Source organism: Portunus trituberculatus, chromosome 43, assembly GCF_017591435.1.
Source record: "Portunus trituberculatus isolate SZX2019 chromosome 43, ASM1759143v1, whole genome shotgun sequence".
NCBI lineage: Eukaryota > Metazoa > Arthropoda > Malacostraca > Decapoda > Portunidae > Portunus > Portunus trituberculatus.
This window is the reverse complement of record NC_059297.1, coordinates 5,598,621-5,625,639: the sequence shown is the minus strand read 5'-3', so window position 1 is coordinate 5,625,639 and position 27,019 is coordinate 5,598,621. Positions and strand designations below refer to the sequence as shown.

The 27,019-nt window shown below is 41.4% G+C and overlaps 1 protein-coding gene across 1 annotated transcript in view; it reads right to left on the bottom strand.

Annotated features, from left to right (window-relative positions):
- LOC123518385 overlaps positions 1 to 20,382 on the bottom strand; it is a 35,948-nt gene extending 15,566 nt beyond the window's left edge. Inside the window, exons 1-2 of the mRNA XM_045279195.1 lie at positions 20,249 to 20,382; positions 2,216 to 2,719 (exon numbers count right to left, since the gene is read on the bottom strand). Coding sequence (XP_045135130.1) covers positions 2,216 to 2,229 — 14 coding nt within the window. The 5' untranslated portion in view covers positions 2,230 to 2,719; positions 20,249 to 20,382. The remainder of the gene's footprint in view (positions 1 to 2,215; positions 2,720 to 20,248) is intronic.
- Positions 20,383 to 27,019: the final 6,637 nt, after the last annotated feature.

Here is a 27,019-nt window from a genome sequence, read left to right as displayed (position 1 = left end):
TTGTCTCTTTAGTTGGTCGATTGAGAACACGAAACCGCTCCCATACTCTCTCTCTCTCTCTCTCTCTCTCTCTCTCTCTCTCTCTCTCTCTCTCTCTCTCTCTCTCTCTCTCAGTCTCGTCCCTCTTCCTTTTCTCTCTCTCTTTTCTCAATCTATTTTTTTTCAATTTCTTTCTCTCCCTTCCACGGATTTCTTATTTCTTTTTATTCTTCCTTCTATATTTTGCTCCTTTTATATTTTTTTTCACGTTTTGTCTTCCTTTTTTTTATTTTTGTCCTGAAAGATGTACGTACGTCTGATCATTCTTTCATCTTTATTTACTGTTGTTTTTTTCGGTTATTCTATTCTTGTTCTTCTCTTCGGTTTTATGCGTCTGTGCTGTTGTCTGTAGCGCTAGTAACTTTTGAATATCATAGTTCGTCTCTGTGTCGTAAATATTATGATAGTCAGGGATTCAAACTGTTTTATCATCCGTTTTCTTCGTTTTCCCTAAGTTGAGCAATCGCTGGCAGTAATGAGTTCGTGTATACATGTGTGACAGTGACAGGTGCGGTGGTGTGGTGAGAGGCAAGGTGCTGGCAAGGATACTGTGCCTCTCATAGCTTGTGGTTGATGTTTACTGTTTGTCCTTGTTATTAACTCGTGACTCGATTACATGCTGGTTTAGTAGACTCACTGTACCTTACGTTTATACATTTTTGTTGTTGTTTTCTCTATGTTATTTTTTTTTTTCTTGGGGCAGGGTGTTATTGATTTGTAGTGATACTTTTTGAAAATCAACACATCGAGCCAGAAAGAGAGTTAGATTATGTTTAGATTAGGTTACGTTATGTTAGGTTTGGTTGGCTTTATGGTTATGTTGGATTAAGTTAAGTTTATTTTGGTTTAGTTAGTCAAGGAGACGGATATAGATCAAATTTCACATTTCCTCAAAAACCTTACAGGAGACAATCAGCCATAATTGGCAAAGGAAGGACCGGCTGAAAGTTTTTATTAATCTTGTGACTGTTTATCATTCCTACCAGCAAGTCATTGTACTCGTAGTAAATGTGATTAGCTGAACTGTCTTTTTATGTCTTGTTAAATAAACGTACATATTATATATACGAATACACATTCATACATACATATTTACATATTACGTACATACACTACACATAGACGTGCTCGCAGTATAAAAATGCTTTATGTCTTGAATAATTGCCACACCAGCCAAATGCCTGTTACCTTGTTGGCTCTCGGCGAATTGAGGTTAATTTGTAATGCATAGTAATGATAAAGATTATTTTCGCTTCAAGCAACGGTCTTAATTAACGTATATATGGTTGCATTATTCTTTACATATCTCTTAATTAATTTATCTTTCTTTATTTATTTTAGGATGTTCAGTGTTTAGCAACCTGGTGACGTGTATATTTTTCGTAGGTGATAAAAACCTGTGCAGTGTTTCTCGTAACAATACAAGCTACTCGTCCCCCTCAATTATTCATTCCACTTTTCCCCTCCTTCCTCCATCTCTCCTCCACTCCTTTTCACTCATTTCCAATTCAAATATCATCTTAAGTCTTTGCACTCTCCTAGACAAGAGGGAAACTAACGGCAAAGTTTATGTTCATTCTTCAAAAAGTGAACATTAATTTCCCAAAAAATGGTTGTTCTTCTTTCTACATAACAGCAACTCACATAAACAACCCAGCTACTTTGGGTGCGCAGGAGTTTGTTTCATTGGGTTAAGTTAGGAAGTTAGATACACATAAATATAATCCAACAGATATTGTACCCATTTTTTTTTTTTTTTCTCTTCTACAGTTGCCGTTTCCCTAGAGCGCCTGACTGGCCCCACATACTAGTCTCCTCCAGTTATTTGTGTCTCTTGGAGCTTCGTCTGTGACTTCCATTCCCTCCAGATCTACTCTTCTTCCTTGAACTGCTTGTCTTCACAGGTTCCCTTAATCAGTCTTTGGTCTTCTCTTCTTATTACGTGGCCAGATCATCTCATTTTCATCTTACGGCTTACGTAATGCGTTTCACTCCTCTCTTTCTCACTTCATTTCGTAGAAGTACCCCAAACTTAATCCCACTTATCCTAACTTACTTTAACAGACATTGTACTCAAACTTAGTCCAGGATATCTTCATTCACCCTAACTTACAACAAATAAAGCTGGCTTGGGTTATGTTCATATGAAACAACAAAAGGTTTAAGTTATCCTCACCTCCTGAACCCCATGACGACTGTTCGTTCAGCAACGCGGTAACAGATCCGTGAGAAGCAGGGCAGAGACGGCAAGGCGGAGTGGCTAGGTGGATTGTAAAGGAGACAATGACACTGGAAGCTTATCGGAGGACATCCTTTTGGCCATTGTCGCCGTTGCTGCTCTCATGCCGCTCACCTTCACTCAACCTACACGATAGAAGCCTCGCTAGTGACTCAAGGGCCAACACCGCGTGGCCTCGCATTGTAGGCAGCAACACAGGAAAAAAGGAGCTAAAGTGAGGGATAGCAAAAAAAAAAAAAAAATGAATAAGAATGCAAATAAACTGAGCGTGAAGTTGAGGTGAAGGAAATGTCAAGAAATGCTGATGGCGGTGTGAGGCGAAGAGTTTGGAGACGGTGGACTGACCTTCCACCACACACGTCACTGCTCGGGCGTCCCTGAGGCTTGCGAGGGGCAGCTCAGACTCCCGGACGCCGCAGTGAGCCGTGGCCTGATCCCTTCCTGGGGGAGAAGGAAAAGACGATATGTAAAAGATATTCACTTTGAAATGTATGTATAACGAGAGCATTTCTCCTGCTGGGAAATGTTGACATCAGACGTTAGTGTATACGTATGGAAATGTTGAATACATTATTTTCAATGATGAATTTTGAAAAGTTGAAAACTTCTAAATAGATTAAAGAACGTTTTCTTTTTTCGTATGTTTAAGAATATGATAGGTGTATTTTTATTCCTTAGATGTATCACACTAAAATGAAAAATATCAAAGGAATATGTAAGTTGGAGAATATCACCACAGTCTGATTAGCGACGCAGCAACGCCTTTGAAGAAAAGCGGAAACAATTATTTTAAACGTAGTTGAGAAAAATGACTGACTTGAAGCGATACTTAAGGAGGGTTTACAAGCGGCAATTTGCGACTGTAAGCTGCCGGGAAACAGCTCTGTCAGTCTGATGGGCTGTCTTTCCGGCAATTCTCCAAGGTTAAATAAAAAAACTGAAATTCAAAGTAGGAAGAATACTGTTGGAAAGTGTTTTAGTAATAACCATTTACTGTAACGCTATATATGATAAATAAGTGAAATATTTCATTCTTTTCCTAAAAAAAAGACGGAAAATAGACGGGGAGTGGGTGAGCTCAGGAGTTTTGACCTTGCTTTGTGGCTCAGGTGAATTAAGGGCTAACGAACCTGCCCACTTGCCTCTATATGTTCCCTATCTTAATCTATCTATCTATCTATCTATCTATCTATCTATTATATATATATATATATATATATATATATATATATATATATATATATATATATATATATATATATATATATATATATATATATATCGGTTTCAACACGCCCACTTTATATTATTAACTTTATACACACACACACACACACACACACACACACACACACACACACACACACACACACACACACACACACACACACACACACACACACACACACAAGCCAGAGGACCGGGGTTCGATTCCCCCGCTGGGTGGAGATGTTTGGGTGTGTCTCCTTTCACGTGTAGCCCCTGTTCACCTAGCAGTGAGTAGGCACGGGATGTAAATCGAGAAGTTGTGACCTTGTTGTCCCGGTGTGTGGTGTATGCCTGGTCTCAGGCCTATCCGAAGATCGGAAACAATGAGCTCTGAGCTCGTTCCGTAGGGTAACGTCTGGTTGTCTCGTCAGAGACTGCAGCAGATCAAACAGTGAAACACACACACACACACACACACACACACACGAGGATCCACACTGTCAGGAGATAGTCGAGTGTCATCTGACGTGATGCCTTTCCAGGGATCCGAGGTGGAGGTGTCAGGCTGCAGAGCGAGGCTGGCACGGCGGGAGGGACTGGCGCGTGTCTGGTAAGCCCCTCACAGATCCATGGGAGATCATACAAGTTTTGGAGGTGAAGAAATACGAGAGAGAGAGAGAGAGAGAGAGAGAGAGAGAGAGAGAGAGAGAGAGAGAGAGAGAGAGAGAGTATTTTCTTTCCTGGCAATTGAACTGTTTTATTTTTCATTTTTATTTGCTATCTCGTTTTTAATCACCTAACAATTTTTTTTTCAGCACTTTCTAAACAGTATTCAGGTTACGGTTGAGGAAAATCTATTCTTTTGAACTCGTCCTTTTTCTCCTGTGTTGCGTAGAGGATGTTGAGAGATTCTGTAGTCAGTTCTCCTCGTGTTGTGAAAAGCATACCGCTGTGAAAAGGTGGTCTCTCTCTCTCTCTCTCTCTCTCTCTCTCTCTCTCTCTCTCTCTCTCTCTCTCTCTCTCTCTCTCTCTCTCTCTCTCTCTCTCTCTCTCTCTCTCTCTCACACACACACACACACACACACACACACACACACACACACACACACACACACGTGCCTCACTCTCTCCCCTTCTCATATCACTACACACGTCACACCTGATGTTTCCTGGCTGATTTATGAACTGGCACACCTGGGACGACTGTGAATATTATATTTACTGTGATATTGAAAACTTATAGATGGTTATTGGTGATTGTGTATGTTGTTGTTGTTGTTGTTAGTGGTTGTTGATTAATGTACATCTGCCTTATCACGTATTGTTCCTTACCATACTGTACTTCAGATACACAAAACAGGGACACTAAGAGCAGCACAGTGACGGGGTGACTCAAGAGATACCACACGTACATGTAGCAATACGTAGATCTCTCCACAGAATGGGTAGTTGATGACATAAGAAAACCGTGTTATGAAAATTCTAGTTACTGGTTAATGACACAAGTAGCTCTCCTGAAATATATAGCAATTAATCTTAAAAGAAGTCCTCTCGAAGATTAGACACCACAACTCCCTCAAAGTCATGCCCCATTACTGGATTCCACGTCTCATCAGAGAGTAGGAGGAGGAGGAGGAGGAGGAGTAGTAGGATCAGGAAGCAGACAGAGCGATCGTCAGAGAACCCATTGAGAGTAATTCCATTTGTCATCTAATCTGGAATTCATCACTGCGATTGGTTCATCTGTCGCGTGATTGCCTACGTCCACATTTGCTTGGTTTCCGCGTCGGGCAAGGCAAGCAATTCTGGAGCTGACTGTCTGCCTTGTCCCGTTCTGTCCGCCTCGCCTCGCCTGGCTTCGGTGATATTGGCAAAGTTTGAGATGACACTTCGCTCTGCAGTGGCGGTCTTGTCACTCACTTTGCTGCTTCGCTGTGCACCTCGCTTCGTCTGCCGCCTGTGTGTGTCTGTGTGTGTGTGTGTGTGTGTGTGTGTGTGTGTGTGTGGTGGGTTTTTGAGTGGGTGTGATTGTCTTTATGTTGTAAAACGAAACGGGATTGAAAAAGTTTGTGTTTCTATCTTTCTTCATTATGTTCTTTATATTTCTATACTACTACTTCTCCTCCTCCTCCTCCTCCTCCTCCTCCTCCTCCTCCTCCTCCTCCTCCTCCTCCTCCTCCTCCTCCTCCTCCTCCTTCTCCTCTTTCTCCTGTACTACTACTATTACTACTACTACTACTCCTTCTCCTACTACTACTACTACTACTACTACTACTACTACTACTACTACTACTACTACTACTACTACTACTACTACTACTCCTTCTTCTTCTCTTAATCCTCCAGTACTTTTTCTCCTCCTCTTCCCCTTTCTCTTTGTTCTCCTCTTCCCCCCCTTTCCTTCTCCTTCTTCTCCTCCTTTCTCTTCTCCTCCTGTGTTCCATTATGGCATCTGCATGTATTTTCCGGATCACACACACACACACACACACACACACACACACACACACACACACACACACACACACACACACACACACACACACACACACACACACACACACACACACACACACACACACACACTCGTCTTTCACCAGTGCTATCAATATCTTCTCGTGTCTTAATAACCAGCTCGTCTTTCTCTTCTCTCTCTCTCTCTCTCTCTCTCTCTCTCTCTCTCTCTCTCTCTCTCTCTCTCTCTCTCTCTCTCTCTCTCTCTCTCTCTCTCTCTCTCTCTCTCTCTCTCTCTCTCTCTCTCTCATTCTTTCATTCTTTCTTTTCGATTTTCATTAACGTTTTCTTCAACATTTTCTTGGGTGTTGTTATGCTGTCATATTCCCTCCATCCTTCCTCCCCTTCCTTCTCCCTCTCCCTCCCTCTCCCTCCTTTCACCTCCATCCCGTCCACCACCTCCTCCTTCTCCTCTTCCTTGTCTTCTGCCTCCTTCACAATGCTGTCTATTTTTGGGACATAACGCGGAAGTTCTGCCGATTGGGAATAAATCATTGCTTTCTAAAGGAGGAAGATCATTGCAATGTCACAGAAATATAGATATATATACAAATGTGCTATAAATACGTGGAAGGCAGCTTTAGAGGGGAAGGGAAGGAGGATAAGGAAGATAGAAAAGAATCACCCCTTGAGATTGTTTGGTGGACTGTTTGAATGAGGTCTGTATTAATCTCTGTCTGTCTGTCTGTTTGCTTGTCTGTCTATGTGTCCGTGTGTCTGTCTCTTTCTCTTTCTGTCTGTTTCTGTCTCTCTGTCTCAGTCTCTCTGTCTCAGTCTCAGTCTCTCTGTCTCAGTCTCAGTCTCTCTGTCTCAGTCTCTCTCTCTCTCTCTCTCTCTCTCTCTCTCTCTCTCTCTCTCTCTCTCTCTCTCTCTCTCTCTCTCTCTCTCTCTCTCTCTCTCTCTCTCTCTCTCTCTCTCTCTCTCTCTCTCTCTCTCTCTCTCTCTCTCTCTCTCTCTCTCTCTCTCTCCACCCCTAAAGAAAAGCCAATATTTCAGAGTCAGGCTGGTAATGAGTTAAGTCACTGTAAAACAATTAGCGCGCATCACATTGCTTGGATGTTTAGCGGCGCGTTGAGGCACAAGCACTACAGTCTGTCTACACTAAAATGGCTCCTGGATTTAAAACGTATTGTAGCTTAGTGGTCACGCAATTCATTTGATGCGAATAATACTTGTTTTCTATTGATCAACGTACTTATTACTGGGATAGCTCACGGTTTTCCTCAAGCTCTGACAGCCACGCATTCCCTGGGACTCCACTCAAACCAAGACCCAGCAGCCACTTTTGGGTAGACAGACTACAGCACTAGGACTGTCACCATTGCCTGCATCGCGTCCCTGGGAATTGATTAGTGTTTGGTCCGTGTAATGACTAATGCTCTCTGAAATCATTGGTATTGAATGGTTGTTATCGTTGTCATTGCGTTGCTATTGTTGGTGATGTTGGTGGTGTTGGTGGTGATGTTTGTGGTGGTAGTGGTGGTGGTGGTGACTGGACTGTGATATAAGAAAAAGTGTTTTGTTTATTTTTTTCTCTCATATTTATTTATTTTTTTTTATTTATCTATTTATTCATTCACTTTCTTATTAACTCCTTCCGTACTGGGATGCATTCTGACCTGGAATTTTTGGGGTATGATTAGAAGATTTTATTGACATTAGGAAGAGTCTATGGAGGTCAGAAGATTAAGGGCCAAAGTCTTTACTGTTTTAATCCCCACATAAGGTTCTGAAGGTATATAAAATCACCAAATAGTAAGCAGAATGGATATGAAAATGTGTCATGGTACTGAAGGGGTTAAAAAAAAGTGCCACGTGTAAATTTAATAGTTTCGTGTAGCTTCCTTTATTTTCTAATCTTTTAATATGTTCCTGTCTCTACTTTTCCATCTCTTCATCTCCCCAGCCTTCTCGATCTCTAAGGAAAGTACCACGTGTAAATTTAGTAGTTTTGTGCACTTTCCTTTAATTTCTGATGTTTTTATATATTCCTATCTCTACTTCACCATCTCTTTATCTCCCCAGCTGCCTTGATCTCCTCGCCGTGAACACGCATACGTAGGTGGTTCGTGTTTCAGAGTAAATACCCTAATTCGCATTTTTTTCCCAAGCATCGTATCATTATTAACCGCTTCAGTACCACGACGCGTTTTCATATTCCCTCTGCATACTGTTTGGTGATTTTATACACCTTCAGAAACTCATATGGGGGGTTGAAATACTGAAGACTGTGACCATTAATCTTACAACCTCCATAGACCCTTCCTAATGTCAACAAAATGGTCTAACGGTACACAGATCTTAAGCTAAAAATGTGTTCCAGTACAGAAGGAGGTAAACACTTTGGTACCACTCTCCTGTACTTCTCGGCATGGTCATAAGGATGTTATTGAGGATTTTAATGGCATTTCCGTGATCCCAGTAATAGATAAGTAAAGGTTCAACAACTCCGAGAGAAGATAATCCTATGAGAAGCCGGCTAATCGTCTTTATGGTGTTTGGAAAGCGTTTAAGATCGTCAGCCTTGTTAGTTGTGGCTGTGGTCGTGGCACCTCTGTTTGTGTGAAAAATCTGACGCAAAGTTCTCAACCGTTTCAATAGATAAATGAATAAACAAAGCTATGAAGTGTGCATGAACGAAACTGATATTCTTACATCCTCTCTGTGTCCTCCAATTATTCGTGTATCTTTTCTGTGTTCCACTCAAGTGTAATTAATAAAAGAGATCTTAATGAGTGATACTGATTTCAAATGACGGCATCGATTAGCCCTTTCAATACTGGGACACATTTTTACCTTGAGATTTGTGTACAACTGAACAATTTTACTGACATTAGTATGGGTCTATGGAGGTCAGAAGATTAATAACCAAAGTCTTCGCTAAATTAATCCTCACATAAGTTTTAAAAGCTATAAAACCACCAAATAGTAAGCAAAATGAATATGAAAACGTGTCATGTTACTGAAGGGGTTTAAATCAGGCAGGAATTGACGATCAAAGACAATGTAGCAGCAGTGTCACTTAGATGTCTCATGGATCAAGTGGTATTTTGAATCAAAGCTTTTCCCTTTGGCGATCCATCAAGATCCTGAGAGGCGCTGAAAGGCTGAAGGAGTTTTATTGCCTCTTCAGTCTAATATTAAGGCAAGAATGTTGATTTTCTATTTATGGGGCGTCGTATAAAAGAGGTACCAAGATTTATCACCAAGAATTGCACCTGTAGCGTCTGTGAGGGCCGTGTAATTGGCACCTCCGGCAGTTGTTATGTAATTTTTCCTGCCTACTGCCAATATTTGATTCAGGTTATTCTTTCTACATATGATAGGAAGTTTATGCTATTGAAGAAAAGATGAATCTCTCTCTCTCTCTCTCTCTCTCTCTCTCTCTCTCTCTCTCTCTCTCTCTCTCTCTCTCTCTCTCTCTCTCTCTCTCTCTCTCTCTCTCTCTCTCTCTCTCTCACCCTCACACACAAAGGCAAACCTGTTATATACAATTATTGGCTTTCACTTCTCTAACATGTTGCCAAGCACTCCTGAGAATATATAGAGAGTATTTACATAGGAGAGAGAGAGAGAGAGAGAGAGAGAGAGAGAGAGAGAGAGAGAGAGAGAGAGAGAGAGAGAGAGAGAGAGAGAGAGAGAGATTTTGACTAGTTGATTTTTAAAATGCTGACTTCAAAAATTATAAAGAGAGAGAAATGAAACAGAAAAAGCTGAAGTGGTAATTGCTGTGGTGTTGGCTGGAAGGGAGGAGGAGGAGGAGGAGGAGGAGGAGGAGGAGGAGGAGGAGGAGGAGGAGGAGGAGGAGGGAAGGAGGAGGAGGAGGAGGAGGAGAAGGAGGAGGAGGAGGAGGAGGAGGAAGAGGAGGAAGAAATCTAAGTAAAAAAAAAACTTTGTGTGTGTGTAATTCACCTCGGTCGTCTGCTGATCACCCAGCCAGTCTTCCCCATTACGGAGCGAGCTCAGAGCTCATAGACCGATCTTCGGGTAGGACTGAGACCACATCAACACACTCCACACACCGGGAAAACGAGGCCACAACCTCTCGAGTTACATCCCGTACCTATCTACTACTAGGTGAACAGGAGCCACACATTAAGAGGCTTGCCCATTTGGCTCGCCGCTTACCAGGACTCGAACCCGGCCCTCTCGATTGTGAGTCGAGCGTGCTAACCACTACACTACGCTGTGTGTGTGTGTGTGTGTGTGTGTGTGTGTGTGTGTGTGTGTGTGTGTGTGTGTGTGTGTGTGTGTGTGTGTGTGTGTGTGTGTGTGTGTGTGTGTGTGTGTGTGTGTGTGTGTGTGTGTGTGTGTGACTCGTACTCTGAGAAACGTCCACCTTTTCTCATTCCATCTTTTGCTTTGGCCTTCACTTTCTTGCCTCTTGATCAGAACGCCAATAGCTCCACGTTCGTTTTTAGTTCCATTTTATTTATTTATCTATTTTTAACCCTATTGCCGCTGGTGGAGGTAGTGGTGGTGGTGGTGGTGGTGGTAGTGGTAGTGGTGGTGGTGGTGGTGGTTGTGATGGTGCTACAATACTTTAGAAGAGAAAAAAAATGTTGAGTTATTAGAAAACATTTTCTTTTTTAATCACGTGTACAAAGTTGTTTCCTTTCACACGAACTCCAATTTTCTCTCTCTCTCTCTCTCTCTCTCTCTCTCTCTCTCTCTCTCTCTCTCTCTCTCTCTCTCTCTCTCTCTCTCTCTCTGTATCTCTTCTTGCAAGGGTTTTCTCGTTGAGTCTTCCCTCCCTCCTTTCCTTCTTCCCTTCCTTCGCTTTTTCCTTTCCTTCCCTTTGCTTGCCATTTCCAATCTGACCTTCAAGTGTTTCTCTCCATCGCCCCTTGCTGCTGCCCTTCCCAACGTATAGCCTGCCGTCTTGCACTACCTTCTCCCTTCCATTCCACGCTTTTCTGTTCCTTCCTTCACCCCTTATCGTTCACCCTCTAGCTCTTCCTCGTGTGCTGTGCCGGGAGAACCATGTAAGAACGTGTGTGCATTTTAATTTTTCTGATGACACTCGACGGAAAGACAAGCAAGGACAAGTCAAGCGAGGATATGTGTATTCGGAAAGAACGAGAAACAATAGTCTAGGATAAGAAAGGGACACCCAATCTTCCTTCCCTTACAGTCTCCAGTTTTGTTAGCATTTTTATGTGTGTGTGTTGCTTTGTTGATTTTGTCATATTTTTTTTTTCGTACACTCGTCTACTCTTTATAGAAGTTGTGCTTCTCAAAGCTCTTATCTCTCGTTGTTGTTATTGTTGTTGTTGTTGATGATGATGATCTTGATTTTGTTTCTGTTTCTCTCCATGTTCTTTTCTTGGTCTTTTTCTTGTTTATGTTATTGTTCTTCGTATTCCTCCTCCTTCTCCTCCTCCAATAACAACAACAGCCACCACTACCACCATCACCACCTCTGGGAACATATCAGCGTCAGCAGTTATGAGGGAAGCAAGGAGTGTGGGCGTCACAGTTACCAGTGATATGTAATATTCATAGCGCACCCTGAGACGTAACACCCAACGCGAAGTGTAGTAGTGCAATACGCTGCGAGTAATGTCATCATAATTTAAGGCACTCACTTGGTATACGCAGTGCAGCTCTGGCATCTTGTTTAGAAAGACACTGAGTTCCTCGAAAGCACAATGCCGCGAGGTAGATGTGATGCCAATAAGAATGCCAACAATACAAAGGAAAGAATCTGAATTTCTATTTTTCTAATCAATGTCTGCTTACTGAAGGTCGCAGAGAGGCGTAAGGGGAAGTTAATAGTCCTCAAAGTCTTTATTAAACTCGAAATCTCTGACTACACATAAGCAAACAAAAAGTCGAGAGAGAGAATAGGATTATTTTCCACTCGATGTCTCCTTGCTTAGCTTAACAAGATAGCGGGTGAGCAATTCATTACGAGCCCTTTACAAAACCCTATGATTTCGTTCATTACACGTAACCAAAATGTTGATACGAGATTGGATTCTACACGTTTAAGCAATACAAAATACGAGTGAAAGAAACTAAACCTTCCTACAGCGAAACGGTGTTGGGTCATGTTACAAGTCCTTCAGTTCTTTATCAAATGCTATAAGCCCAATGACACGCTCAATGAAGCAGAATACTAATACGAGGTTGTGGTCTACAAGTTACGATAATCCAAGGTGCTAAGGGGAAGAATTTTAACCTCTTTAATACTGAGACACATTTTTACCTTGATTTTATGGGTATGATTAGATTTTATTTGCAATAGGAAGGATCTATGGAGGGCAAAAGTTTAATGGCCAGTCTTTACTATTCTAATCCCAACAGTATGTTTCTGAATAAAATTACCATACAAAAAAGAAGAATGAATATGAAAACACGTCATGGTAATGAAGGAGTTAACCTATTCACTTAGTGTTGGCTTGCTGAGGATAACAAGGCGACGTGGAGACATGTTGCAAGCTCTCAAGATCTTACAAAACCGCGACCACACGTAAGCAAAGCTCAAAACTGATATTCTGTACATTAAAACAACACGCCGGAACATTAACTCTTTCAGTACTGGGACACATGTTTGTCATGAATTTTGCTTACCATTAAACCATTTTATTAACATTAGGTAGAGTCTGTTGAGGTGAGAAGATTAACGGCCAATAGTCTTCATTGTTTTAATTCCCCACATAAGTTTCTGAAGCTATATAAAGTCACCAAATAGTAACTAGAATGAATATGGAAACGCGTCATGGTACTGAAGAGGTTAAGATTTATCAAGTGTGGGTTAACTCATTAGATCAAGCATTCAGAGTTCCTAGTAAAGACAAAACCAGAATATTTCCTTCTCAAAGTTACACTAGGAATTTCAAAACACGTGATATGAAGTAAATGTATGGTATAGCTGTAATCGTTGTTGTTGTTGTCTGGTTGTCGGTGTCATCTTTGTTCATATCGATATTAGTGTTGACACCGGAAGGCGGAGGAAGGAAATTAAAGAATGCAATATTGTTTGATTGAGAGAGAGAGAGAGAGAGAGAGAGAGAGAGAGAGAGAGAGAGAGAGAGAGAGAGAGAGAGAGAGAGAGAGAGAGTTGTTATTGTTATCACTGTCATCACCATTACTATCATTACTATCATCATTCATTCTTTTTCTTTCTCACTGTCACCACCATTACCATCGTTACTATCATCATTCGGTATTTTTATCTGTAGAACTTCAAGATAGTTCCTGGCGATAACAAAAACTCTAGCTTAATCAACGTCACTCCTTTATGCATCACTATATATTAACGTTTAAATAAAAAAAAACAAATAGAGAGAGATTTACTTCCTCCTCTATTGATTTGTCATTGATACTAAATCATCCTGAGAAAAACAGATAACCTAATAAGAACACGGTATAGCTCCCTGTTACTTCCCACTCTCTGCTTCCCCACAGCGGCCACACATCGCAATAATCGTCACGTTCCACTTGTGCTTCTCGCTTCTCTGGGAGGCAGCCTTTGTCTTATCATTATAGCTTGTGATGGGAGATAGCACACGTCCGCACATCTCTCTCTCTCTCTCTCTCTCTCTCTCTCTCTCTCTCTCTCTCTGTGTGTGTGTGTGTGTGTGTGTGTGTGTGTGTGTGTGTGTGTGTGTGTGTGTGTGTGTGTGTGTGTGTGTGTGTGTGTGTGCTCAGGGATGTGGGTATAAGCGTCTCTTATGTGTTTCTAATGGGCGTGTGTGTCTAATTGCTTGCTTGTGTGTGAGTATCTCGCGTGCTGGTATGTAGGTAGAAGTGTACCCAGAGAGAGAGAGAGAGAGAGAGAGAGAGAGAGAGAGAGAGAGAGAGAGAGAGAGAGAATCAGATCAATTTCTCTTATTATAAGTGCTTTTAAAATTCCAGATAGAAAGATAAAAAAAACATATATAATTGACTAGGATAAAAAGACTAAGAGTTATATCAATGGTTATTAATCTTCCTGATTTGATTGGAGACAGTGGTCGGTGCGGGTTCTGTATGTGTGTGTGTGTGTGTGTGTGTGTGTGTGTGTGTGTGTGTGTGTGTGTGTGTGTGTGTGTGTGTGTGTGTGTGTGTGTGTGTGTGTGTGTGTGTGTGTGTGTGTGTGTGTGTGTGTGTGTGTGTGTGTGTGTAAATGCATGTCACAATAGGAGCGTACGTTGAAATCTGCAAGGCGAACATTTCCTCGGAGGATGTGATGACACGGGGACATGTAATCGAAGGCTGAGTTATGAAATGATGTGTGATCCTTCCAAAGTGACGTGTTTTGCAGCGGTGTGATGAGCAGTTGTGTTAAAATGACGTGACCTGTGCACTTATTATCCGTCAACGGTATACCAAGTTCATTTATTTTTCTAAGTATTTATGTTAGTACTTATGTTTTTACTATTCTCATTATATCAACCCCTTCAGTACTGGGACGCATTTCTACCATGAGTTTGGGTGTGATGGGATGATTTTATTGACATAGGAAGGTTCTATTGAGGTCAGAAGAACAATGGCCACAGTCTTCATTATTTCAATCCCCACATAAGTTTCTAAACCTGTATAAAATCACCAAATAGTAAGGAGAATGAATATAGAAACGCGTCATGGTACTGCAGGGGTTAAGCGGTGTGTCATTTTGGTAACGACGCACTTCCTTTCAGATTATTCATACGATGTAACTCTTTTGCTGTAATAGAGAACAATCTACGCCACTTAAAATAGCAAATTAAATAAAGCACATACATAAACTACAAGAAAGGGGGATAGATACTAAATTAATATATTTTTCCTAACATACAGCCAGTAAAATGTTGAGTGATGGCTGTAGATGAGAAAAAAAATGCGTAGATTGTGTTAAATAGCAGTAAAAGTTTCAAACAATACACGAGTACACAATTTTTCACCCCACTGATAATCCACTGACTTGATCAATTAATCCCAATCACCACTGCAGGACAAAGAGCGTTCCTAAGTCTTCTGCCCACACGGTGACGTCCACCCACCAATCTCTCGCTGTCCGTTGAAGCAAACTTTTTCATTTTTATCTTAGCTTCATTGATAGAAAATTATATCGTGTTTTTTTTTAATCTTTTTTTAACCGCGTTGAATTGTTATTAGTGCAATTAATTTCCTCCAAATAGTGTTGTTGTTTTTTTTCTTTTCTTTAATATCGTGTGGTCAAACTTCCTCTGTTTTTATCTGCCGTTTGTTCTTGTCCCTTGAAAGCTTACACTCCCAACTTTTGTACAAGGGGATTGACTTCTCTTCCAAGGAATTTTGTAGTCTTCTTTTTTATGTCTTTCAAACGATGATTGTGGCGAGGAGGAAAGTTTTCAAAGTCATAAGAGGCCATGAATATTTCTTGACTCGAGGTATTCTCCTGCTTTCTCTCCTCTCTAAGGGAACTCTGGTGAAAGCTTTTATGATTAGGATTTATGCAGTGAACGTATTTCTTAGTCAAACATAGCCTCGATGTTCAAACTTTCCTAATACTGACACGTCCAACACTTGCCTCACTGCCGGCACGTGATCTTGCATAACATTCTCTCGAGGCTTTATTTCTTGATTATGTGTTCAACTTTATATTAAGTATGTTTCGTAGCAACAGTTTCCCTCTTTTTACGAATTACCTACGCAGTCTGTCGCACGCCCCTCCCTCTCCCCCTTCGTTACAAGTCTCCATGTTCTTTATACTGCAGTTTATCTCATTTAGTCCCTCCACTGAACTCTGCTCACTCAAACACTTCAGACAAGTAAGGCACAGTCATAATAGTTTTGTCGGTTTCCTTTTTGTGTGTACCCGTTAATCGATTTTTTTTTCTTTTAATGTTTGTCGAAAGAAAATAACATATGCTTGGAATATATGATTCTCAGTGGAATATCTTACAAATCATTAGTAATTGGTAAGACGAAGAAAAACAGTAACTTTGCTGTGAGTCTTAATTAAGCTGGACGCAAAATACCCCCTGCCACCTCAACACTCAACCTTAGATGACCGCCACGCGCCTCACCACTGTCTTTACTGGACCTCTATTTTTGTTTTTAATATATTCAGTTTTTTTTCTTTTCTAATGAAGGAGGGACACGAGCCAAGAGCAACAAAACAACAACGAAATAGAAAAAAATTGCAGGATAAAATGTCCTGAAACCTTCATAGGAAGATAAAAATACTCGTACAGAAGCAGGCAGAGAGTTCCAAACTTTATCATAGGCGGAGAGAATAGGGGTGAAGCAAGCAGCAACTCCATTACAGAGTGGCTAGGAAGGGAGAGTGAGCACGTATATACTGGAATATTTCACGCAAGAATTACCACCACTGTTGGATCCTTGAGTCTTGCTATGCCAAAGCCTGGTTACCTGGTCCGCGCCTCATTACCGTCCAGCCAAGAGTTCTGCGTGCTCCTCAAACAAGGTAATTTCGGTGCTGGTAATCACATTTCAGAATCGCGTGTAGGAGTGAGCTGCTATGTACAGAGATTGCCCCCTCCCCCTCTTCTCTCTCTCTCTCTCTCTCTCTCTCTCTCTCTCTCTCTCTCTCTCTCTCTCTCTCTCTCTCTCTCTCTCTCTCTCTCTCTCTCTCTCTCTCTCTCTCTCTCTCTCTCTCTCTCTCTCTCTCTCTCTCTCTCTCTCTCTCTCTCTCTCTCTCTCTCTCTCTCTCTCTCTCTCTCTGTGTGTGTGTGTGTGTGTGTGTGTGTGTGTGTGTGTGTGTGTGTGTGTGTGTGCGGGTGCGCATATGTATATGTCGTGACACGGTAAAATTACCCCTAAATTACCTTCAGTTTCGTATTACGAGCAGGTGACAAATGTTCACCAAAGGTCATCTCTGACGAGCCTGGAACAACTCACGCTGTGCATAACACTTACACAGGGACGTCAGGTGTGATCATTATGCTACCAAACATCCGAAAAGACTCTGAAACATTTTTCTTTTCAGTTTACTATTTCTGAGCCATGTTTGTCCGCATCACCGCTTCCTCAACACACACCGTAACAAAATATGGGATGTTTCAAGAATAGATGAGAACTACATATACATGGTAGTCGATGTATACACGCGGTAGTTCCCGTTTATATTGTGCAGTATACATATCTCTGTATTCATATTACAGTCCTTCTATAAATGTAACAATCCCAGTATCCATGTTGCCGTTGCTGTATACAAGTTCTGGTCCTTTAATTAATGCACATGTCGGTCCCTGAATGCACGTGATAGCCCTTGTATAAGCAGAAGCTAATCTACACCCTGAATACATCACACATTTCTCATAATCGCAGCATAGACAGTTGTGCTGACAGATTTCGTGAGGAGAGGAGTGAGGGGCGGGCGGTGGGCGGTGGGGCGTGCAAGACGAGGCCACGCTTTCTGTTGCCCTCAGGAGCCCAAGCCTTTCCTGGACGTCCGGTGTGTAATGATCACATTAAAGCAAGGTTAGGCACGACGTGCTGACACGCCACGCTGAGCGCTCACGCCTGCACTCACCCTACACACACACACACACTCTCTCTCTCTCTCTCTCTCTCTCTCCCTACACACCACTACCAATCTTGGCATCACATATAGTCCACTCAAAATGCTGGTAATTGTGCATCACTGGATCACAGCACACACTAAATCATTAATTGATTGTATACTCCCCTGTGATAAATCCTCAATTTTCTCGTAATGAATGGGTGCACGTAATGATAAAATTGCTGCAGTTTTCAAAAGATCCATTACCGCCAGTTTGCGTTAATGGCGTTGTTTGATGTGAAATTTTTGTGCTTTATATTCTGTAATACACATGATATTCTGGCAGCGTCAGGGCGTTGGGAAAAAATATTGCCATATTTGTGGTTTTTAAAGACGAAAAGAAAAAAAAAATGGTCGAAGTATGAAGATCAATAATATTTTAAGTGTAAAGGGAAAACGTTTTAATGAAAAGTCGTTTTTGCTGTGACAAAGACCGCAAGGAAGTTTCATTTTTTCTTTAAAGCTGATGCCCTTTCTTAACAAAAAAAAAAAAAACAAATGGATGTGTGAAAAAGCTACATCTGGAAAAAGAGGTGTTTAAATATACTTTTTCTTCAGAGGCGCTGTGAAATTATGATATTTTGATTCAACACCGCCTCGCCTCTTGAAGAAATCTTGACGTATGTTTAAACAGATTTGAATTTATTTATAATAAGAGACTTTTTTCTTCTGCACTATTACTGCTGTTATTATTATTACCATTCATATTATTATTGTATTATCATTATCAGTAGTAGTAGTAGTAGTAGTAGTAGTAGTAGTAGTAGTAGTAGTAGTAGTAGTAGTAGTAGTAGTAGTAGTAGTAACAGTAATATGATTTGATATATTCCTGGAAAGAGGTGCTTGAGTAAGACGATATGACGCTCAGTTAAACATTCCTGCGCCTAATATCGCCAACTCTTGCAGACTCTGATAAAAATGACTGAGGTTTTGAAGGGCGTATTCACGAGTCTAGTAATGGTCTAAGTAAGGATTATGCATCATTAGTGACGAAAAACGACCACGTGAATCCGAGTAATAATTCCTGTGACATTTTAAAATAATGACAGATGAAAGTATTTTATAATTGGGGCTTGTCACAATGGAGAAGGCGCACTGAATTATGACTACATTGCATTAACATAAAGCCGCATACTAAATGATGTGGAAAATTTAGCCTATATCTTCAAACTATTTTTTCTATATTTATGAAGTTCAGTATATTAAGATAACACAAAGCCATGAACTTCACTCTCCTAACTGAAGTGAAAGCCTCGTCTCGTAACCTGAAGCTGTGTTATTTTCTATTTGCTTGTAATTTTGGATAGAAATTTAAAACGTCACCTCCCCAAGATACGTGTACACGATAACCAATCCGTGAACTTCCTTGTCTCATAGTAGTATTCCAAAACTTTTCTGTGTTCCATCTCCACTATTTCAAAAAAGCTTTATTTGAATATACACGAGTTTTTTTAAAGGTGTTTTTATCGTTCTAGAGGCAGAGTGACAAGGTTTCTGCATTATTAACAGGAGAAACATGCTTGAACACCGGCTAATCATCTTTGTGGCCTTGGAAAATAGTCCTGGTGAGAGAGCCGAGTGTTTTAGAATACAGGCCTTTTAAACACAATGCAAGGGTTTTTCAAGGTGTTTTTATGATTCTAGAGGCAGAGTGACAAGATTTCTGCATTATTAACAGAAGAAACATGCTTGAACACCAGGCTAATCATCTCTGTGGCCTCGGAAAATAGTCCTGGTGAGAGAGCCAGGGATTTCAGAATGCGGGCCATAGTCTCCTTGACCTGAAGCTGTTCATTCATTTATAATTTATTCATTTAGTGTAGCTTAGGATGTAATTCAAAAGCATCACCTTCCTGAAATGATGGTTCACTTTGATGTCCTATCCTTGAGTGTCCTTGTCTCGCTGTTTTCACTTCCCTTCCCTCCTGACACTGACTCTTTACCTTCCCGTCGCCGACCTTCCTTGAGTAGTCTCTGATTCACCTCCTCGGACTTCATTCCACATGTCCTACTGCTGCTTTGTCATGGTGGAAATACACACACACACACACACACACACACACACACACACACACACACACGGTAACTCAGTGGTTAGAGCGCTGGCTTCACAAGCCAGAGGACCGGGGTTCGATTCTCCTTTCACGTGTAGCCCCTGTTCACCTAGCAGTGAGTAGGTACGGGATGTAAATCGAGGAGTTGTGACCTTGCTGTCCCGGTGTGTGGTGTGTGCCTGGTCTCAGGCCTATCCGAAGATCGGAAATAATGAGCTCTGAGCTCGTTCCGTAGGGTAACGTCTGGCTGTCTCGTCAGAGACTGCAGCAGATCAAACAGTGAAACACACACACTCTCTCTCTCTCTCTCTCTCTCTCTCTCTCACACACACACACACACACACACACACACACACACACACACACACACACACACACACACACACACACATTCATTGCTACGTTCTGTATATCACGCATGTTATTACATAAGGAACATGACAATAAAAACAATGAAAAGACACTAAGACGGATAAGTGAGCGAATCAGTTTGTTTCGTGGATCTAGAATATAGCTCTACTACCACAACATACTACTTTTTATCTTTATCATTGGTGAAGTCTTATCAAGGTATTTGAGAAGGGAATTAAAAACGAATGTTCAAGGTAAAACTTTTAGAAATTAGATCGTGAAAGAAAAACTGTGCGCGCGCGTGTGTGTTGAGCTATGACTTGAGGAAACATCATAACAGATAACTTAACAACTTAATGTATTCACCGTCGCTCCTGTTGCCAGCCTTCCTTTTGTTAGTCTGAACGCATGGAGGGTCTGCGCCGCGAACACAGTGGCCACTACCTCACTTCACACCACAGCCGGGAAAGAGCCACACATCCTCTCCCGTTCGCCGCGCAAGAGACACTGAATCTGGAAAGCGTGAGGCACCGTGGTAGCGATGCAACGCCTGTGTGGAGATCAAGCTCACTTTCTTCCATGTCAGAACTAACTCCAACACTTCCTCTTCTCTTTACTGTCTTCCTTAATTCATCATCGTGTTGCAGTGCTTCTTCATCAAACTCACTCTTCTCTTTCTCCTCCATTTCTCTCTTCCTGCTCCTCTGTTTTCTCCTTCACTGACGCGAGAAGAGGGAAAGAATGGCTGGAAAGTAAAGGTGGAGAGAAGTAAAGTTGTAAGACTGAAGTGTTTTTTTTAAAGAGTTTTTCTGCTCAGCTGTCGGTTGGCCTACTTGTATGGATGGATGGATGGAGAGAAAGAGAGAGAGAGAGAGAGAGAGAGAGAGAGAGAGAGAGAGAGAGAGAGAGAGAGAGAGAGAGAGAGAACTTAGTGTAGTGGAAAAATCATTAGATTAGATTGTATCACTTGTAGATTGTAGATATTGTTTACAATAATTTGATTAAAACTTTGAACGAAAAATGTGAAGGAGAGCTTGAGTGCAAACTTTCATGCAATTTTTCCTGTTCGTCTATTTCTACATATATTTTTAATGTATAATAGGAATGGCAATTAGTCAGCATATTCTTATTCTAATTATTCTAGCACAGATAATTCCGAGCTTACTGTAGCGAGGTTGTAATAGCCAGTGAGCATCTTGGGAGGGTGTAAAGTCCCGGAGGCTCGTAGTACAGGAACAAGTTAATTTAGAGCAGCGCGTCAAGGGAAGTACATTGCCACCACGAGGGACTAAACGGACCTCAAGCCTCATGAAGTGCCGCTTTTCTTCAAACAAATGTTGTGTCTTAAGTCAAAATGATACTCTACATTATATTTCAGTGTTATTATATATACACTTATCATGTTTTATTTTATCGCATACATAATATTAATATCTTTGCATGCCAAGGGAAGCTGAAAATAGTGCTAGTTTGGGAAAGAGCTTCGGGGTTTATCGTCCTGCATCTTAATTTTTAGGAGTTTATTAGGTAATATCCTCAAAAGACCATAAGTTCTGCTGTTGTTTATTACTCTACGTTACTCCTTTCTTGTGTTTATTCTTGTCCTCTTTCTCTTCTCTTCTTGCCATTAACTCTTTCACTACCATGACACGTTTCCATATTCTTTTTTTCTTACTATTTGGTGATCTTATACAGCTTCAGAAACTTACGTGGGGTATTAAAATAATGAGGACTGTGACATTAACTTCCTTACCTCCATACACCCTTACTAACGTCAATAAAATGGTCTTATCGTACACAAATCTCAAGGTAAAAATGTGTCCCAGTGTTCAAGAGGTTAACATATTTTCATATCCCACTTCTGACGCCTTTTCCCTTTCTTCTCCCTTCCCCATATCTGCCCTCTCCCCTCACCCATCCGTCACTGTTGACACGCACTGATTGCTTGCCGTAAGGGAGTGGATGGTAAGGCAGTACACATTGAAAAAGATAGACGGAGATGGAAAAAAAAGAAGGGGTAAGAGAAATTAATATAGGGAGCCGAGTATAGTACCCCTCGGGACCTCATTACTGTGAAAACGACTAAATCAGTAATGCTTTTGAAAGACTGACCTGGTTTTTTTTTTTAGCGTTTCTCTGATTAAAGGTTGCGTCAAATGAAGTAGTGTAGTGAACATTTTATAGCGCTTACTCGCCCCATGTCTGCCTTAATATTCACATTGACCGATGATGTTGCTGTCCTCCCTTCACTCCTCAGGTAAAGTTGGACGCGTAACGTTGCTCCTTGCAGTTGTTAAGTGAAGGTCCGTATTCTGAAACATTGCTTTCTCATCATAGCTACTTTTTACACACTATAGAAATTATTAATCGTTTTCTCACAATTGTTACTTTTCTCCTACCGATTAAGCGCAAACCTTAATCTACCACCAGAGAGAGAGAGAGAGAGAGAGAGAGAATGTAGCATGGATTTGAAAATATTTAGTAAAAAGAAATGTACAATATGATAAACAAGTGTAATCTTGAAAGAAAGAATATTAGTGTATGATAAGACGCATTTAATTATTAAATTCTCGCCTTAATCTCCTCTTCCACCTCCTCCTCCTTCTCCTCATCCCCTCCTCCTCCTCCTCCTCCTCCTCCTCCTCCTCCTCCTCCTCCTCCTCTCCTCCTCCTCCTCCTCCTCCTCCTCCTCCTCCTCCTCCTCCTCCTCCTCCTCCTCCTCCTCCTCTTCATTTTTCATTCCTCCCTGTGCTCTTGGCGGGCTGATGACGGGCACAGCATTAACACTAATGATGCGGAGTATCTCTTTCAAATGCAAATGATTTCCGTTGAGGCAAGGGAGATGCGCAGTTTTAGTCGAGAGAGAGAGAGAGAGAGAGAGAGAGAGAGAGAGAGAGAGAGAGAGAGAGAGAGAGAGAGAGAGAGAGAGAGAGAGAGAGAATGTGAAATAATAGTCGAAGAAAGAATACTGGTTAATTTTTGCTTTAAAAGAAACACATTTTTTACGAGCAAAGGAATGAGAAAAAGCAGGAAGTAATGGAAGGCTTTAAACAAGTACTTATGAAGGAAGAAAGTGGGCGGACATGAAATAAAAAGTGTAAACAAGAAACTAAAGATGGCAGTGAAGAAAAACGTCAAAATGAAGTTAAGTGAAAAGAAGAATGTAGCAATGAGAAAATTTATAAGAACGATAGTTAGAGAAAGACACGATGAAACAGTTTTGAAAAAGAAAACGAGTAAATATGAATAGAAAGATAGGAAAGAAAAATAGAGAAATTGCAAAATGATAGAACAACGAGGTCAGAAAATATTTTTAAAACAGAAGAGCAAAAAATAAAATGAAGGAAAACGGAGAGAAAAGTTACGGATGCCTGTCTTTTACTCTCTCTCTCTCTCTCTCTCTCTCTCTCTCTCTCTCTCTCTCTCTCTCTCTCTCTCTCTCTCTCTCTCTCCGTGTCTTGAGTTGCGAGGAGTGGCAGCACAAAGAGAGTGATCATATTAACGGAGAGAAAATGTGTGGCATGATATAGTGTAGTGTTTACTTACTCCGTTAAGTTTGGTGCTAAGAAGTAAGGGTTTTATTTTCTCCCTTTTTTTTTAATGTGGAATGCTGGCACTATTTCTCTTCCCCAATTCTCTACACCATTAATTAACTTTCCTCGTCTTCTTTGCACTGGTGATGATTGAAAGCACAAACATTAGAAAATAGGAAGTTAGCTGCAACAAATAAGATCAGCACTACGATACCTGACAGCTCCATAATGAAACCATCTTAATTAAGAAGCAAAAAAAAATAATAATAATAATGATAGATAAATAAAAATAGGAGTAGAGAAAAAAAACCTCTTCTGTTATTCTCACCCTAAGAAAACAATTTTTTTTATACATGTCATCCTAAAAAAAGAAAAAAAAACTTATCCTTACTTCTCACCCTAAAAACACCAAAACTTGTCTATACTTGTCATACACACACACACACACACACACACACACACACACACACGTACCCTTCTGGAGTGTTGTAGTAAAACTTGTGCAGCGTCTCCGCGTAATTTGATGAGCCAGAAGCAGGCGTGGGAAGGTCTGGCCTGCAGTGAAATAGAGAAAGACAACGCTCGGTACAGAGAGAGAGAGAGAGAGAGAGAGAGAGAGAGAGAGAGAGAGAGAGAGAGAGAGAGAGAGAGAGAGAGAGAGAGAGAGAGAGACACACAGACACACAGACAGAGATAGACAGAGACAGAGACAGAGAGACATAATCAGACACTAAGACAGACACAAGGCCAAAACAACAAGACACACAGACAAATAAACAGACAGACGGAGAAACAGACAAAGAGGCAGAGACAGAGAAAACTACCATTGAAATACAAACAACTTTTCAAATATCACAGAGGAATGGAGCAAGGCATCAAGTGAAGGGAGGAAATTATAGCAGGAAATAAGGCGTAAGAGTAAGAGATTAAGGAGAGTAAGAGTTAAGAGAAGAAATATAGGGTAACATCTGAAATTGAGGAAATTCTCGTTGTTAAAACAAATGACAAAGTATGAAAAGGAAAGGACGAAGAATAATATGAAGAAAAAGAAAAATTCAACAAAATTAAGAAATGTAGCAAGGCATCAAGTGAAGGGAGGAAATTAATTTTGCTAATATTTCTTCTTGAGGGACAAGAGTCAAAACTGAATGTATACACCAAACATCACGTTCCTGCGTCACTATCAATCCTTCACTGTCACTATAAATTCTCTCTCTCTCTCTCTCTCTCTCTCTCTCTCTCTCTCTCTCTCTCTCTCTCGATTTAAAACACATTAGCGTGACTTCCTCCTCTCCTGATCGCGTTTAACTTCTCAGAGATCACACTTAAATTCTTGTCCTCTTTTTTCCTCTCCGCTTCTTGATTTCCGACCTTTTGGTGAGAAAGAGAGAGAGAGAGAGAGAGAGAGAGAGAGAGAGAGAGAGAGAGAGAGAGAGAATTTAATGCCTTGTGATTTCCATTGATTTTGTGATATTTCCATTTTTCTGTCACACTCCGTCATCCTTCCTGTGTGTGTGTGTGTGTGTGTGTGTGTGTGTGTGTGTGTGTGTGTACGTGTGTGTTTCACTGTTTGATCTGCTGCAGTCTCTGACGAGACAGCCAGACGTTACCCTACGGAACGAGCTCAGAGCTCATTATTTCCGATCTTCGGATAGGCCTGAGACCAGGCACACACCACACACCGGGACAACAAGGTCACAACTCCTCGATTTACATCCCGTACCTACTCACTGCTAGGTGAACAGGGGCTACACGTGAAAGGAGACACACCCAAATATCTCCACCCGGCCGAGGAATCGAACCCCGGTCCTCTGGCTTGTGAGGCCAGCGCTCTAACCACTGAGCTACCGGTGTGTGTGTGTGTGTGTGTGTGTGTGTGTGTGTGTGTGTGTGTGTGTGTGTGTGTGAGTGTTTGTGTTTGTGTTTGGAGAACTATTGATACAAAATCCAATTCCAAACACATAACTTTTTTCCCTCTCTTTTTTTCTTTCCTTCATTCTTTCTTTCTTTTTCGTCCAATCTTTTCCGAGTCGATAGAAAGCTTGTGTTCGTGACCACGTGAGGGGAGATAATTACCCATTGCTACCTGTAATTACGAGCTGCGGGAGGGCGAGCAGCAAATGTGGAAGACCGGTGTGTTAGGGGAATGGAGGAGCTCACCTGAAGACAGGAAGGTAAGCATGGTTGGGGGGGAGGGGTAGGTCATACTAGGGGAGGACGAGGTTAAGGTTCTTGAGCAAGTTCCTTTATGGTGTGAGAAGAAAGTTTCAGTTAAGATTATATGACAGTGAAGTTTCTGAAGTTTGTGACTATAACGCAGTAGTAGTGGTAGTAGTGACGGTGGTGGTGGTGGTAGTGGTAGTAGTAGTTATGTTAGTGGTGGTGGTGGTAGCAGTAATAGTAACAGTGGTGGTAGTAGCAATAGTAGTACTAGTAGCGGTAGTAGTAGTAGCAGTAGTAGTAGCAGCAGCAGCAGTAATAATAGAAACAGTACTACTAGTAATAACAACGATCTCTACCATCACTATCCTCCCGATCATCATTGCCACTGTCGCCATCATTTTCACGTATACTGGTAATGGTGCATAAATCCCCGCACCTTGCACAGTTCCCGCTAATGAAGAGAAAGTGCGCCCCTAATACTGCCTGACAAGGAACGCCGGGAAAACGTTTATTGGCCCAGGCGTTGTTGTTTTATTCTTAATCGAAAGTTACTGGAATGTTTGGGTTGGTTGACTAGTGACAGCAATAATGGGAAGCAGTGTGTGTGTGTGTGTGTGTGTGTGTGTGTGTGTGTGTGTGTGTGTATGTGTGTGTGTGTGTGAACAGTTATCATGCATCTTTTTGTTCGCACATGTATGACTAAAAATGGCGTTGTTTCAATTATTCTCTTTTCTCTCGATTAAAATGTGAAAGGTGAGCGACACTGGGCGTATTTGATGTGTGTGTGGTGGTGGTGGTGGTGGTGGTGGTGAGTTGTTCCTGCTGTGGTGGTTGTTGTTTTTGTTTAGGTGTGATGGGGATAGTTGTGATGACTTTTAGATGCTTTATAGTTGTTGTTGTTGTTGTGGTGGTGGTGATGGTGGTGGCTATGGTGGTGGTGACAGTTGTATTGTGGTAGTGACAGTGGTGGTGTGATGGGAATGGTTGTGATGACTTTTTAGTGGTTTATAGTTATTGTTGTGGTGGTGATGGTAATGGTGATGGTGACAGTTCTATTGTTAGTGTTAGCGGCAGTGGTGGTGGTGGTGGCGACAGTAACAGTAGTGGCGGTAATATTGATTGTGGTGGTGATCGTGGTGGCAAAGGCAGGAATAATGAAACACGTCATTGTAATACCGGTGTTCGCAATGCCCCGTCCTGGTATATCCGTTATTCGTTATGATATATCGATGTTTTATTACCTGGCGTTACAGCATGCAATGGCGCCAGTGTGTGTAACCAGTCGGGTGTGTGGCGCCGGGGAAGAGAGGTTAGGTGAGCTTAGTTTAGGTTGTGCTGGTGGTGGTTAGGTTGGGTTAGGAAAGGTTGGCTTGAGTTAGGTTGTGGCAGTGGGGATTAGGTTAGGCTAGCTTCGGTTAGATTGGGTTAGGTTGTACTAGTA